Source organism: Aethina tumida, chromosome 7 (assembly GCF_024364675.1).
Source record: "Aethina tumida isolate Nest 87 chromosome 7, icAetTumi1.1, whole genome shotgun sequence".
In the NCBI taxonomy this organism is placed as follows: domain Eukaryota; kingdom Metazoa; phylum Arthropoda; class Insecta; order Coleoptera; family Nitidulidae; genus Aethina; species Aethina tumida.
Window position 1 is genome coordinate 12,925,546 of NC_065441.1, and position 17,710 is coordinate 12,943,255.

At 25.5% G+C, this 17,710-nt stretch overlaps 1 protein-coding gene across 1 annotated transcript; it reads right to left on the reverse strand.

Moving 5' to 3' along the window:
* Nucleotides 1-65: 65 nt before the first annotated feature.
* Nucleotides 66-13,728, reverse strand: LOC109597765 (FMRFamide neuropeptides). The gene is made up of 4 exons (XM_020013522.2): nt 13,589-13,728; nt 740-925; nt 553-690; nt 66-498 (listed from the first exon to the last, which is right to left on the reverse strand). The coding sequence occupies exons 2-4, from the start codon at nt 913-915 to the stop codon at nt 144-146; spliced, it is 669 nt and encodes a 222-aa protein (XP_019869081.1). The 5' UTR covers nt 916-925; nt 13,589-13,728; the 3' UTR covers nt 66-143.
* Between the last annotated feature and the right edge of the window lie 3,982 nt (nt 13,729-17,710).

Consider the following 17,710-nt stretch of genomic DNA (forward strand, 5'->3'; position numbering starts at 1 on the left):
CAATGCCTTTAATCGTTATACATATATTTATAGATAGTTAATATTTACAACATATACTTATAAAATATCGATCAACATAATACTGAAAAGTATCCAGCCACAGTTTTAAGGAAGAACTTTAAAAAAACGTGTCAACAGTGAATTTACGAGCTGAATTTTTTGCCATCTTGTCGAGCATTAATCGCTAGGTCAGTCAGAAGCCTAAGCAAAGGGGAGTCGTGCATCTGCTTGATCTTTCCGAGCAGTTCATTGATCTGAGCGTGGGTGATTTCGGTTTCGGACGTCGGCATGGCCAACACACCATCGGGATTCCTGCCGAACCTCAGGAAGTTGCTGTTGCGTCCGAAGCGCAAGAAATTGCTGCCGCCACGTTTATACTCCTCCTGCATGGCGGTGTCTCGTTTGGCGCGCGACTTTTGCTCTTGGACCGGGGCGCTTCTGCCGAATCTCAGATGGGTGTCGCGGTCTCTGTGCAGTCTCACTTGGCTTCTGCCAAACCTAAACGAGAACAGTTTATTATAATAATTTACGATTGCGGTGAGCAGTTCATGCCTGAGGAAGTCTTGTCCGGCACGACCGAATCGGATGAAGTGGTCGTTCTTGTCGGTCCTTCCGGATCTGGTGGGTCTGGCGAAGTCCTCGATGTAATCTTCGTAATCCGTGTCGTACTTTTTCTCGCTGCGTCCGAACCTAACGATGACAATGGTTAATGGAAATTGGGATCAAGGTTGGGGGTTACCTTAGAAAGTTATTGTTGTTATTGTTTCTTCTTTGAGGAGGATTCGGGTTTTCGTTTTCGGTGACTTCCTCCGAGTACAAGTAGTTGTCCACATTTTCACCGGGGTAGTAGGTTTCATCTACGTAGCCCCACGTCGACTGCACGAGGAAGAGTATAACAAGGGGAAAGAAGAACATTTTCTTCAAACTGTAAACAGGAAAATATACTGTTTAGTTCAGTTTCAAAAAAGAATTCTATCTTCTTAAAATAATACCAAATTTTATTAATATTAAAGAAAATTTTATAATTTAAAAAAATATCAATTTTATCATAATACTTTATTAAATTTATTATAAATTGTTGTCGGTTTAAATGCAATTTTTACAAAATGAAATATAAATTACAAAATTTATTTACTATTTAACAAACACATGTTCCATCAAAATCGAAACAATATTTGCTTGCACATATTGACGCACACAACGAAAATTCGACTGTTCCCTTACTTTTTACTCCCTGGAAGTAAAATATTCAAAAGTTATATTTGGCCTCAGGGGCTGTTTCGTCTTCGTGATCAAATTGAATAACTCGAGAATAATTTCCAGTTGTTTAAATATTGCTGCTTCAGTCCAAGGGGAACGGTAATTATGTAATGTGTCTGTGTTGATGAGACTGAACTGAATAATACTGTAATTAGATATGTGTTTTGATAGTTTCGGGAAAGACGTACCTACTTGAATTTGTTATAGACATTATATATGTTACGTGTAAACAACAAAAATTAACAAAAAGTAATTTCCAGGAGCTTTGTTAATTATAATAACACAAAAATAATTGTACTGATTTTATTATTTAATCAATTATTACTGGGTTGTATAACTTCGTAATGAAAAATCTGCTGCCCTCTATATACTAGTAGTCGTATTTGGTATAAGTGTAGTTGCATAACAGAATGTAAAAGTCTAAGAGATATTTAATAGGATAAATAAATTAATTAAAGCATATATATATTAGAAAATGGCGAATGCGTTTTGAATATTTGAAATGGTGAATGCATTTAATATTAAAATAATAATATTTAATAATAAAATTACTTCAATTATATAGGAGGAACAAATATGTAGAATCTTACTGTACTGGAACATTTCGTATAAAATCACAATTAATTGAATTGTACATGCATCCATTTAATTATTCACATACACAATTAATTAGCGTTGTTCAGTGGGTTGGATAACTTCAAAATGTTAAATGTATTGTCATCTACAAATCAGCTGATTTAATATAAAATAAATTAATTTTAGATACATAAATTGTAGTTTAATTCAATTAATTATCAACATTCATTACAAAGAAATTGATGAATGGAGGGAATAAGGGAAATTAAAAAATAATTATTCATTACTGCTTCAAACTTATAGCATTCCATTGGCAAATATCACGAAATGGAATGTTTGCAAATTCAGCATGTTTTATTCAAACATTCATTTCGTATGGGTTAATATATTTGTCAAGCAAATTAGTATTCGTCGTATGGAGAATTTCGAGAAATTGATAAATAATAGGACTGCAGGAGCATGATAATTTCAATTTGATTTCACATCTAAAGTAGTGATTTTTAAAACTCTTTAAATAAAATTTTTGAAAAAAAAACAAGTAATTTTTTAATTATGTTTATTAATAAATAAAAAATATAATGCAAGTGCATCTAAATGAAGGAAAAATGAGTTTTATTGTTAAGCTAACAAAAAAAGGAGGTTTATGTACAATGTTTTAATCCGAGAACGAAAATTAATTAACAAACTGTGTGTTGACACAGGATGTTTTGCAGGATGGCTGAAAGAATGCACGAAATATTAATCATTTTCCAAATCGTCTAAAATTGTAGCTTAATGAATTAAAACTTGATAATGATCTGCTGAAGTATTTTAATTAGCGTAAAAACGCGTGCCGTCAAATCGCACCATAAACAGACAGTTAACACAATTAGGTCTCGCAATAAAAAAACCTGAAAACGTGAAAACGTAGCAGCTTATTCATAATCTTTCAATTAAAAAACTTTTACAATTTATTTCCGCTAATAGAAACTTAAGTGTTATGAATATAAATTAGTTTGTGCTTTCCGTGTTACGGTACAGATTCGTTGGGGAAATACGAATAATTTTAAATTCAATAATAGTTCAGCGATAATTACCATTTTTCGTTTGTTTTATTTTTAGCTGTTGCGTGAAATGAGTTTATGTGGTCCAACCCGTTAATAAAAAATGTTTTGTGGTAATGAAAATTTTTGTCTACCTAATATTAATTATTGAAAATTATACAATTTGTTATTATTGCTTGTATTGTTAAAATCCTAATTTTGTTATCTTTATTTAATTTATATAAAATTTATTTGCCCAAACCTGTTTCTAAAGGTTAATTGATCGAAGTTGTGTGGCCTTAAAATTTTACACGAGATATTGTTTAATTTAAATTATTCAAATAGAATTTCGAATTTTCTTTTATGTAAAATATATTCAGGAAATGTTTGCTAGAAAATAATCTTCATTATTTTAAAAAAGTACGGCTATTAAAATCAAGGGGGCGGCACCTTTCAGAATATGATATGCAACAATGGTTACGCTTAAACGTATTCAATGTATATTATACTTTCTAATATACATATATGTAATTAAACAATAGGTTGAATATTTAATAAAACTATATTTAATCGCAGTTTAATAACTGTCATTTGATCATAATATATTTATTATTTTGAATTTGCCTGTTACTTAAAAATTAAATATCGAAGCTTTTATGCCATGATCTTTTTAATCAATAATATATTAATTTCATAAATGGACGTTTAAAAATTTTACATAACATAATTTTGTAATTTCTGTTAATGGAAACACAATTTTATTATAAAGTAATATGTAACAAAAATTATTTTGAAATTAAAAGAGTGTAATTAAAGTTACACAAATCTGTTAAAATTATCTTAGTAGTGACATAAAAACTGAAAATTTAAAAATTCTCAAGAAAGTTATTAATATATTTATATAAAATAAAATACTTCATTATGAATATAATTTTGCTTAGTTTTGCTTAAACTACTAGAAATTCAGAAATTTATCTTGGCGGTTTTATGGACTTCAGCAATCGTCAGAGCCAGTAAAGATCAACTTCATTTTTTCGTTGACAGTTGAGACACACAGTTGGAAATAATCTCGGTTGCGTCTATTTATCTTGATTTTATGAAAGAGATTGTTGTCCGTGACCACAAAAGGAACGACGTCCGAATATATTGGACATCTGGAATTTTCGCGTAACGTACTCCGGACATGCACCCGTATCATTTCCAGTTTGTGTAGTTGTACGCTCCGTATCAACGCGTCACACTTTCCATTTTTTCTAAAATTACTACGTTCTACGGGCGTTGAAACAAGTTGTCGTGTTGGTCGTTAAAAAGGCCACTACGGAGTTGTAATTTTCCCTTTATTTACACAAACTGAAGCCTAATAATAACATACTCAATTGTTCCGAAAAGGAAACCGTTATAACAAGACTTTATGATAATTACGCGAAATTTTAGTTGTCCGGAAACGAAGTTAGTTGATGAGGGTCCTTTAGTTTCAGGTTACAATATACGTCTCCTGAGAGTGTCACGAACACGTTTGCCAAAATATAACAATTATTGGATAAACCATGTTAATTTATTGCTCACTCAATTAATTAAATTTAATATGGTAATATTATTGATTAAACAGTGCATTAAATTTATATAAAATATACTTCATAAAGCACACACAATTGTATAAATCAGGGATAAAATTTTAAGCTCGTATCACATTAACAAGTTTCAAAATACAGATGTTAAGGGTTGCAAGAGGTCGTGGAAACATTGGGAACTGATTACATTGTATTTGTCAGTATTCCATGTTTTAATCGGATTACGTGGTTTAAAGGCGGGGATTATCTCTTTATATACATTTTAAACAATTTTTTAAACAAATGTAATTTGAATTTATCGTATCTTTGGCAAACCGCAATTTTATAAATGAAAATTCAATAAATCGGTTGTACACAGAATTTGTTTAAAAATATGTAATTATTTGTTGTGACCAAAGTCAATAAAAATGTTATTTAAATATTAAAATATATTTTCACGATTGAATATTTACATTTTTTTAATTAACATGGAAGAAAAAATATTTTAATTAAAATGTAATTTATGAAGAAAAAATATTCAGTCCAGAGGTTATTTTTTATTAGTATACGGGTTAAATATTTTAATATAAAAAATGTTAATAAATATTAAACCAATATTGAATGAATAAATATTGTAAATAATAGAATAAATTATAAATATATTAAAATGTATTTTTTTCATAACATATTTTGGAACGTGCTGCCCTCTTTATTTTAGTAATTTTATTTTTTTGAAATAAATAAGATTACATTATAGAAAACATTTTGCGAAAGTATTTTAAATAAAATCCAAATTTTATTTGAAAAATTTAAATTAAACAATACCTCGTGTAAAATCGTGGTACAACATGATTGGAATTAGGCGGTCCGCAAACTGCGATAAATCAAACATTAAAAAGAGATAATGGGTTGAAATGGGTAAACCTAGTAAAGCAGAACATACAAAAAGTGTCAAAGATTTTGTGTTCATAAGAAACTTACTCAAAGTTGAGCTTCTTTAGTCGGTAGAAAAGGTGTTCTTTTTAAGGTAGTGCAAGATTACATCAGGATTTGGAATCTTGAAGAATATTTCAAAATATTAAATAGAAAAGTCTATCTCATCATATATTTCGGTTATAAAATAAACCAACCAACCATTGTCATTTGCTGTAATCTTTTAAAAGCATAAATAATCAATTACATATTATATATTATTAATATAATAAATAAAATACATTGAATATGATACAATAGTTGCCTAACATAGTATAGACCGTGCTGCCCTCTTGACATTAGTAGACGTATTTTATGAACATAATGAAGATTATTTTTAAGTAAACATTTTGTGAAAGTACTTTAAATAAAATAAAGTTGAGGATTCAAATATTCAACTCCAAATACAGAGCTTTTAATTATCCAAATTTTGAATAGTATTGTTTCTATTTCATATGGGGCACACTCAACTAAAATAATTTGATATATTAAAGAAGTCAGCATATAAATTATGTTTGAATATTTGATTATTCATTCACATTTTGAAAATGGGCGAATGCGACACAACACGTTTAAACTAAGGCCTACGAAAAAATATGATGAAACAAAACATCAGACAATTAAATACACAAATCTGAAGTTAAATTAATTTTTTCACAGGCAGTGGTGGTTGAAAGCGTCCGGTCAATTATGATCTTGACAAGCGTCTATTTATCAAGATTTTATGGACGAGAACATTGTTCGGTTCCCTGAAAGGATGACGTCGACATTGTCGAAGTCCCCGAGTCATCGTATATAAATTCCCGGTTCTTTTGTTCACTGATTTTTATTTTTTAGGGATGATTTAATTAACATCGGCCCAGAACTGTTGCTTATTGCTGATTTTTATTCCGCAGGCGTGTAAAACTCGCCGAGTGTTTTCTTAAAGAACCCGAGCATGATAAAATTTGTTGTTTTATCCGTAAATTGCTTTCGCTAATTTATTTTTATTAATATAATTTATGCCGAAGTTAATCATATTCGCATTTGCATTTTTTGTTTTAATTTTAAAAATGTTTTAATAACGAAACCACATTAACTGGTGGTGGGACGTAAGCACGTAAAAACTCGACAAAATAACAAAAAGCGAATGAATATTTAACAAAACTAGCTTTCTGTAGTATTAACGTAACGACGGAGGTTTATTAAAGCCTGGAATATGTGGCGATATCATATTTTGAGATAGAGTTACACTTTTAAATGCATAATTAACCGGATCTGGGCTAACGCGTCAACTAATTTATGAAACAGAACACATTCTAAATCATTTACAAGCACGGGGTCAATCGCAAAACACCAAAAGTGACATTTATCAAGATCTTGTGACCGGTTTTAGTGAACGCGGGTAATGAATTGTTGATGGATTAATAAAAATATTGTTTAAACTGGTGCGAGGTTAAAATAATTATTTACTCTGTCACCCTTTTTATGATATTTTATTATTTTAAATAAATATTAAATAAATCTAAAATAATGTATTAATTAAAATAAATATTCTTAAACAAAATGAATGTAATTTAAATGTTTATTTTAATATATTCTTTTATTAATATTTTAAAAAATAGAGTGATTAATGAATTTTATTTCGTTTTAAATTAAATATTTAAAATTTGAAATTTAAATATATTCGTTTATTACAAATAATAGTTATACAAGTATCATGTATTATTATAAAAAAATAAAATTAAAATTTAAATACAATAAATACAATTTAAATATTAATTTTTATATACTAATTTATCTGTTAAATAATTAAAAATAATTTTGTATATATGAAATATTCACACCAATTGAAAGGTTTTTATTATTTATTCAAATTCATTAGACAATTTAATTGTTATAATATACATGATCCATTGAAAATAAGAAACTATTCGGTTTAGATATAGAATATAAAACGTACAATCAGTACAATCAATAAATGTTCATTCTAAATATTAATATATTTTTTACATTTATGTATTAATAATGCATATTGAAATTTTAATTAATATTGGAAAAATAATGTTTTAATAATAAATTAATATAATAAATTACTGATTTCTGAGAGTATTTCAAAAATATACTTAATTAATTACTAATTAATAACATGTGTATATATGATATAAAATGTAGTTTTATAAATTGTCAATAAATATTAAACCAATTTAAATTTGAATGGTTTTTACATAATTATTTTTCATACGCAAATAAAACAAACCAAGCTTGCAATTCAGCAACAACATTTAGAGCATATTAAATTTTTTAATTACAGTTACTTATGTTATTCTGATATCTAATATTATTTCATATTAAATGAATGGTTAAAAATTCTCCGATTTCATTCATTAGAACTTAAATTGATTTGGAGTCTTAAATTATTAAGACTTAATTGGACCCGGTCGTAAATTGGCCAGACTTTGCACCATTGAAAAAGGCAGACTGTTGGGTAAATAAATCAAAACTTCTAAGAGCGAAACCCGGTAAATATAATTTACAAGCACACACCAACTATTTATTTACATTTGCTCGTTCATTTAATATACGCATAATGTAATACCCAGAAGTAAATTACACTTCCTATACCAAACCGTTTTACAAATTATCATTTATAACTTAGTTTCAGCATAAACTTATTTAATGCAAATACAAACTCTCAAACTATACATGTTGTTAAAATATGCATAATTACGTTTAAAACTATGTGGGTTTATTGTGTATCACTCGGAATTTTCTTTCATCTAATGTTCATTTTATATCAAAACTAAAACTAAGCTATTCAAAATGCTGTTTATATTGCGTTCTATTTAAAAAATATATCTTCATATGGTTTAATTGTACTTTATCAAAGCTATCTTGTTTTCTTCACCCACATCAACTTATCAACAGAAAATAAAATAAAGTGGTTGATGTCTAAGATTTATGTTCCATTTTGTAATTGAGTCTTTAAAGGTGAATCTTTTGTCAGAAAAACATATTTTATATGTCAATAGTATTAACCTACATATTTCGATTAGCCTTAAATATTACGGATTAAATTAGTTAGCGAACTTGTGATCATATCAATGTAAAAATAAGAGTATCAGATTAAGTTGTTAAAATAGTTGCATAACTTCTGTTATTAAAATGTGGTGCCATCTAACAACTAGTAGATGTACTAAATCAAACTTCAACTATTGTTGCAAAAATTAAAATACTCATACTAATCATCTCTCATTTAATTTCAGGAATAAATAATTTAAATAAGAATATGATAAAGCTTAGTATCCAGAATTTCGTTAATACTGCCTAAATTAACGGCAAACTTCCGCCTGAAAAATAAATAAAATAATAACAGGAGGACGTTTCGAAACTTTTTCCCGTCCGGCGATCTCAGCGCCTTCGATGCAAATCTTGTCATTATTAAAAATTATTTACACAAAACGTTTCGCTTTTTGTTTTTCCACTGCAATATTTAATCTCCCTCACAACATTTTTAATTACCCGTTAACGGATAAAATTAGAACGGACTTATCAACCTCTCCCGCTTTTACCCGTATTTATCACCCTTGTATAACAATATGCATGACATGTGTTTAATGCTAGAGTTCGTACGACATTTTTTAGTTGTGATGTGCACCGAATTCCGTGTCGTTTTGCATAATAAAATTATTATATTTAATGTTTTTGTCGTGTAATGCCGAGGTTAAAAGTTGGTTGAAACGCATTTACTTTTTCGCAATAAGCTTCTAGATAGTTACAAAATTAAATTGACTGTAATTGAAGGAAGTCACTGTAAATAATAGAAGTACGGTTATTTCCTGTTTCGTTCTTTCTGTAATTCTCAATGGAACGTTGATTAATATTTTGCAATTTAGAACGGAAGATGTGATAATTGCCAATTTTAACGAAGCACAAATGAAACAAATATCGTTTGAAATTTTAAATGCATCGGCCGATTTTTACGATTTATAAATCTATTATGTCATGATTCCAAAACAAAATCAATGAATTAAATAGTTTTAGTTGACAGTCACATAAATGCAATTCCAGTAAAAGCTTTCGTATTATATGATTTTGTTACAAAATTTATACATCAAGGAAATTAATATAAAATTATATTTTTTGGATCAATTGTAATACCAAATTTACATGTTGTATTATCAAAAATAGCAATGTTCCATTTTATTTTTTATTATTAACATACTGACACACAAATTTGTTGACGTGGTTGTATATGTTTAGTGCAAATAAAGTGGAGACCTCTAGTAACAAAACATTTTTTCTTATTAATATATAATTTTTATTTCATATTTTATGTCTGCTCATATTGTCTCGTTTATTTGACCACTCTCAATATTCATTTAGACAAAATAAAATGTAAATGTTTTTTATCATTGAATAAAATTTTGGCTGTAATTCTATATTTAGCTCAGGCAACCCTGGTCAAATAATGGTTCGAGAATTATTTGAAAAAATCGAGTTATCCTCACTTAAAAGAAGTAGTGCCGTATAAAGGACGCTCCTCAGGAATACTTTATTGTTAGAAATCGGTTCCTCATTCAATAAATCTCAATAGAATGTTCATTTATATTACAACAAGCCGATTTCGTAAATCCACTGCACTTTTTTACAAACATTTTTATGATGACACTAATAATAAAATATATGATTTTCTGGGGAATTTATTTGCACCATAAATAATTTTATTTAACAAAATAAGTGGACTAAATTATATATTTGATTATAATTTAATTTTCAAAAATAAACATTTTTACTTACTTTAGAATAGTACATAAAAATCAAATAATATACAAATAAATATTTAATGTATTAAATTAAAAGGTTTGTATCTTAGATGTTGATTTCTTTGATGTTAAAAACCAAATAAGAATTAAGTAAGTATAATAACTGGATTAATAATAATGCAAATATTTAGTTAAACTTTTGGTATAAGTTAAATGATGTTTTTCCCTTTTTTATTTGAGAAAGTTTAAGATTTTTGTTTTACATTAAAATTGTTCGTCATGTTTTTCAAGGGTTACCATAAAGGTTGATAGATGTCAATATTTAAATTAAAAAATCCCATAATTAAAATAAAGTCTTTGATAAACATGTTAAAGATTTTAATACGATTTTACAATTAGTTATTTTGGACATGTATTTAATTAATTTAATATAAAATGGTATAATATTTATTTTTATGCGTGGGAAACTAATTTTAACAACCCCTTTCACTCAGTCTGTCAGTTATTAAACGGTCCAAATAAGATTAAAACGTATTTCATTTCTATTGATTAAAATGTGTTAATAACATATATTACAACAGACTATTAATAGCAATGTGTGTGTCAAAAAAAGCATTTTTAAATATTAAAACTCTTTAATAATCCGATATTAAAACATGTTTCGTTTATATAGATAAAACTGTATTACGACAGATTATTAACAGTAAAATAAATATGTATATTAAAAAACGGAAGGAAATGTATTTTTAAATTTTAAAACTCTTTTATAATTCAATAGTAAAACAATTTGAGGTGTTTTAAAACTTTCCAACGACGTAAATCACATTTACCGAAACGTAAGCCGAAATTCACATTTTAATGATTCCAGATTCATACTAGAATCTGCACTGGAGTCCGTAATATATCTATTTGTAATTTACAGATAGATCAAATTAAACAACGATATTTAATCCACTATGCACTTAATCTTGCGTTGGAGTGTGTGAGGATTTGGTTAAATATCAAGTTGATATTAATTTATGTGAATTATTGACTCAGGGAATTATCTTGAACAGTTCGCTTTGTGTAATGAAATCATGGGTGCTTGGATCTCACAATAATTCAGAGCGTTAATTAGTTAAAACCACTAACTTTATGATACATCCGGATTGATGCATTTATTACGTACTAGTGTTGTTGTTGTTTTGTTAAATTAGATATATGTATGTTAAATGTTAAATGAAATTGTGAATATCAGATTGCATTGAAAATTTTTGATGGAACACAATAATTTCCTTTTACACATTGGAAATAGTTCTTTTAAATTTTTTCTCTAAAGATACTGGAGAAAGAATGATACTAAATCATTTATCTCGAATACTTTTAACAGTATTATAACTTATGTAAAAAGGTTCTATGTTATAGGTGTTAGCAAAGAAATTGTAGGCAATAGAGAAATCCAATTTTGGATATGAGTACTTTTAAATAAAGGTAAAAGAGGATGGGGATGGAGTAAGTTAAATTCAAATTATTATGTCACATACTTCTTTGAAAGGTTTTTTATAGGTGCCAATTTAATAGTTCCTTCTAAAAGGAAAAAATATTTAAAATTATGTTAAGATATTTCCCAAATGATAATACATTTTTATAATTAAAATCAAAAAGGACTGGATTTTAAACAAATTAAAGATTTGTTAAATATTTCTTGTTTATAATGAAAAATTGGGATGTTATATGTTATATGTATAATTTTTTGATAAACTATTAATATTTCTGGGTTGAGATATAATTTATATTTAAATTTAATACTTTATCATAATATTTTTTCATTTTATTATAAAGTATTTTATCGAAATTGTATTTAGCCAAAATATTTATTTTAAGGCAATATTATTTATTATTAATATTTAGTCGTTTAAAAATGAAAAATAGTAGTAATAAAATACTATGAAAGTGTTTAACAAGTACCATGAATTTTTTAAATGTATTTTTCAAAATTTGTAAATTATTTTAAAACAATTTTAATTTTCAATTTTTTGCAATAAAAAATAAATATTTAACAAATTAAAGAATTAAAAAAAAAACATGTTTACAAAAATAGTGAAATTTTTAATTTCTTAGCAATTTTGGAAATTGTTATGAATAATCAAAATAATATCCAATTATCGCAAAAAATATATTTTATTTCAATTATTCTTTATCATTTATTTTATTTCAATTTTATGATAATATTTTTTTATTTTATTATAACTTATATTAATTGTAAATAAATATATATTTTTCTAATTAATTAAAATAGTATTTAGCCAAATTTATTTTAAGGTAATATTATATATTATTATTTCTGAATTTTTTTCCATTTAATTTAGATTTGTCTATTACATATTTTATTTTTTTTAAATGTATGAATATATTAATCTTAAACTTATGAAAATGAATGAATTTGAAAGTACACAAAAAAATTTTAGTTCCATTTAATAATTAGGATCACCCAAAAAATATATTTTTAATACAAACATTCTAGAAAAATATATAATTATCTGAAAGGTAATTACACTTTAATAATTAAATTTTCGAGATAATTATTTTATTATTAATAAGGAAGTTTTAGAGAAACATAATAGTAAAAATATAAATAATGTGTTCATTTAAATATTAAACAGCCAATTTAATTTTAAATTAGTTATATAATATTTTTAATAACAATTTTAGTAATAAAATAATATGAAAATATTTAACAAATAGAATGAACTTTTTAATTAATAATACATATTTCTAAATAATTTGGAATTTGTTTATATACAATGTTTAAATCATAATGTTTAGTATTAGAATAGATTCATTTAATATTAAAAAAAATATAAAAAATGCTTCAATAAAATAGTTATAATAATCAAAATAATATCAAATTATTACAAAAATACACTTATTTTACAAGAATTTATTCTATTTTCTAAATAAGTTAAAATATTTAATTTTTTTACTTTGTGTTTGAATAATGAAATTTGATCATTTATGAATTAATATTCGATGAAAATATTTTTGGATTTAATAATATAATAATATATGACAATAAAATATAAAATTTTTAAACACATACATTTATATACTTATATTAATTAAATATATTACTCATAATAAATATCAAAAAATAAAATTTAATTTAAAAATAAAATATCATTTACATAATTATAAATAGATTAAAAATTAATTTTTTTATTATTTTATTATTAAATTGAAAATATTTAAATTTTATTTGAGTAGGCATATAATAGTAGTAATTAAGTAGATACTTAAAAAAATTAATATTAAACTAGCTACAAATTAAACAATTTAAAATTAAATTTATTTAAAACATTTTTATCAATTAATATAAGTGGTAATTTAACTATTTAAAGTTACATAATCGCATAATAAACAAATATAAAAAGTACACTTTGAACAAGAACAGTGATAAAAGTTGTAATTGAGTGTGAAAACTCACCGCAAATTGTTGTGTTAAACAACAGTTGATGATCGCGCTCCTCTTCACTACTTCTTTTCGTGCACAACGGTCTGATTCAACAGGCGATAGAATATCGTCCTTAGAATAGCACAGGATAACGCGGCTTTATCCTGTCGGAGCGCCTACATGGAATCCTGGTGGGGGCTACTACAACACCATTGGTCACACTGTCATTCTCTCGGTTACACACATACACACATATGTACGGAGATTTTCCGTTATTTTTTTTAAAGTTCTGGTGTTCTATTAAAAGTTAGGGTTACCGATCCTGATAATGGGGGATAATTACTTAGAGATGACAATTATTATGATTTAGTAATGGATTTGTCGCGTGGGCGAATAACAAGTTTTAGTTTTAGGGGTTTGGTGTCTTAAGATGTGTGGGTTTTATGTGTATGTGAATACGGAATGTAAATTGCAATTTTTTAAAAAACTGGGACAATGTATAATAAATAAAGTATAGAGCTTTTAGTCTAAGTTATAATCATTTACAATATTAAATATTACTATTATTTAATAATAGTTAATTAATTTCATCTTAATAATTTTAATAAATCTATATTACATTTAATTAACTATATCAAATTTTAGCATAAACAATGTACACATTAACATTAATTAGTAATATCATAATTTTTATATAAATAGAGAAACACAAATGTGTTTAAAACTTTGTTTTAATCCGGGTTTTTGGGATTTAATCAGTGTAGGATATTTATACATATTCAAAATAATTCTGAATGTACCATATAAAAACTAAACATCTTAAAAAACTTCGACTGGAAAATAATTCGATAACTTATTATATTTTAATTATTTTGAAAAGGTAAAAACTGGTCAGCAAAAAAGTAGTTGACGATGTAAACATGCTTAATATGTATTTACTAAATTATTAAACTATATAATGTATTTTAAGAACATATTCAAATAACAGTTTTACTTTTTTCTTAAAAAAATATAGTCAAGAAGTGTTTAAGAAATATTATGAAATTAAAAAATATATAATAATAATATTAAGACAGTTTTTATGATATTTATTTTGTGATATTTCTTAATAATTTTAAAAATATTTTAATAATATTTAAATCACAATTTTTTAATAAAAAGATAGATTTAAATAATAATGTTTAATAGTAAAATGATGTAGAAGTATTCAAAAAAACGAAATGAACATTTAAATATTTTATAAAATTTTTAAATTTTTATATTTCTTAATAGTTTTACTTGAATCAAAATTTGTTTTAATCAGTATATTAATGAAGATTAAAGAGAAATTATTAAAAATATATCAAAATATTATGTTCTTAAAAATTTGTAAAATAATTTAATAATAAGTTTAAAGAACAGGTTTTAGAAGTACAATAATAGAGGAATATTTGACAATTAATATGAACTTTTAAAATACATTCTATACATATTTTTACTTGTTATATTTCTTCATAATTTTGAAAATTCTAGATCATATTTTTAACCCTTTTTATACATTTTTTATGTTTTAAACTGTTTCTTCAAGTTTAAATAAAATTAAATTATTAAGGATTAAGAAATAAACAAGACAGATTTATACAAATTCACAATTTTAAGAATTTTGGAATCCAAAGCACTTGAAAATACAAATATTAATGTGTAAGTGTTTCACAGATTAATCATATATAAATAAATTATTTTGCACAGTTTTATAAATTTTCTAAAATATAATTGTTATACATTCTATACATGTTTTACTTGTTATATTTCTTTATAATTTTGAAAATTCGTTTTAGATCATGTTTTTTATCCATTATTTTATATTTTAAACTGCTTCTTTAAGTTAAAAAAAAAATAAATTATTAGTATTAAGAAATAAACAAAACATTTAAATTTTGTATGAATTTACAATTTTGAGATCCAAAGCATTTGAAAATAAAAATGTTATGTCTATGTGTTTCACAGAAATATCAGTATAAATCATATTTAAATAAATTATTTTGCACAGTTCTATAAATTTTCTAAAAAAAATTGTTATCTTTCTTTATAATTTTAAAAATTGATTTTAGATAATATTTTTTATCCATTTTTATGTATTTTTTATGTTTTAACTAGTTTCCTTAAGTTTAAAAAAATATAAATTATTAAAGAATAAGAAATAAATAAAACAGAATTAAATTTTCTATAAATTCACCATTTTGATAATTTTAGAATCCAAAACATTTGAAAATGAAAATATTAATATTATTATTAATTTTATAATTTTGCAATATTATAATTATATTCACGTTCTTTGAAATTTAAGGATGTTTTACTGTAAAAAAATATAAAATAATATATTTTTTATAAATCAATCCAATCCATCCAATTTAAACACGATTATAGTAAATTAATGGAAATTTCAGGTTTAATTTAAAAAACTTAATTTATTAAGGACTACAACATATAATGAAAATTCAATAAATTTTATAAGCTAAATATTATTTAAATTATGTATATATACTGCAAATTATTTCAATTTTTTTTGTTTTTTAAACTTAAAGTCTAAAAATGAAAAGTTTGGAAAATTGTCTTTAGAACTGCAAAATAAATGAATGTTTCTGGTTTGAAATTAATGCGAAATCTGAGAATTATAATTACTAGTTTAAAGGACAATTCGTTGTTTAATTAATAGTGAGAAATCGAAGGTGCCATTAAAACGAGCTGAAAACTTTCATAAATAATCCGCCTGAAGCTTCATAAACGAGAACTCTTTATTTTCATCCAACGATAATAATTCAAACCAAATATTTGTTGGGCTCCTTTTTTGTCGCGCTACCTTTATTTAACGTGGGCCCACATGCCCTTTGGCCGGACGCCGCGACGCTGCCGTCTTGTATTCCAGTCAGGCACAGTAAAACATAAACCGCGTTATTCATTTTAGTTGCCATTAATTTTTATAAAAACTGAAGCACCGTTACGATTGAAAAATTTCCGCTTGTGTACGGGCATAATGACGGGGATTAGGATGCTTTCTCCGACTTATCCGGCGTCGTATACAAAAGAATATACTTTTCATCTAAATCTTTATTTACTACGACTCATGAAAACGTCACATTCGGAAACTGTTTTAGACTCAATGGAAACGGACATGTGACACTTTGTTAATATAGAATTAATTCTTGGTCGTGGGGCCGTCTTCTGTGAATGATTACAGTGGTTGGTTTATTTCAGACGATAAATCGCAATATTGAAATTGATCTAGTCATTATTGAGAGATAAATTTTGCTTCGGGAATCGGAAACTAGCGATTTTCTTGTCACGCCACTTTATTTCGGTTTCATATTCTTCAAGCACAATAGCATAAATCAAAGCAAATTATTTTCTCTATGATCGAATAGTTCAGTGGGATACTTCGAATCGTCGATTCAACGTGATATTAATGTAAGATTGAGTCGTAGTAAATTACGGTCAGTTTTTACAGTGGTTTTCATGATTTGACATGAATTAGGATGACGAATTTTACAGGAAATATAAGAAGACATTACACAACTTTGAGCTACGTATGTGGAATTTTATACGAATCGTAAATTATTTATGGCATATTTTTATTTCGCTGTATGCTTTCATATTCATATTTATGCAGATGTCAAATGATGTGATGATAGATTGATTTAAATAAACTAAGTGTAATCTTAAACTCATAAAAAACATACATAGGTAATACAGTCGAACATTGATAACTCAAACCAAGATTTGCCACAAAAAATAGAATTAATAAGACTACGGAGTTAATAAATAATTTAAGCCTTTTAAATTTAAATAAACACTTAAATTCTAGTGTTTGAAATACAGTCGACACGTACAATTGGTAATTAAATAATTTTTTAAACAATTAAGGATTTATTCATTTTATGAAATATTTTACTGAATATATGGTTTATTATACTGTATCTATAAAACACAAATATTAACACTTTTTTATCTAATTTTTTGTATTCCAAAAGTCCAAATTTTGTAGAAAAGTTAGAACTGTTTCATTAAATTTTTTAAACATTAAACTTGAAAAAACAATTAATAATTTATGTCTTGTAAATTAAAGAAACATTTAAATTCTAGTGTTTAAAATACAGTCGATACATACAACTGGTAATT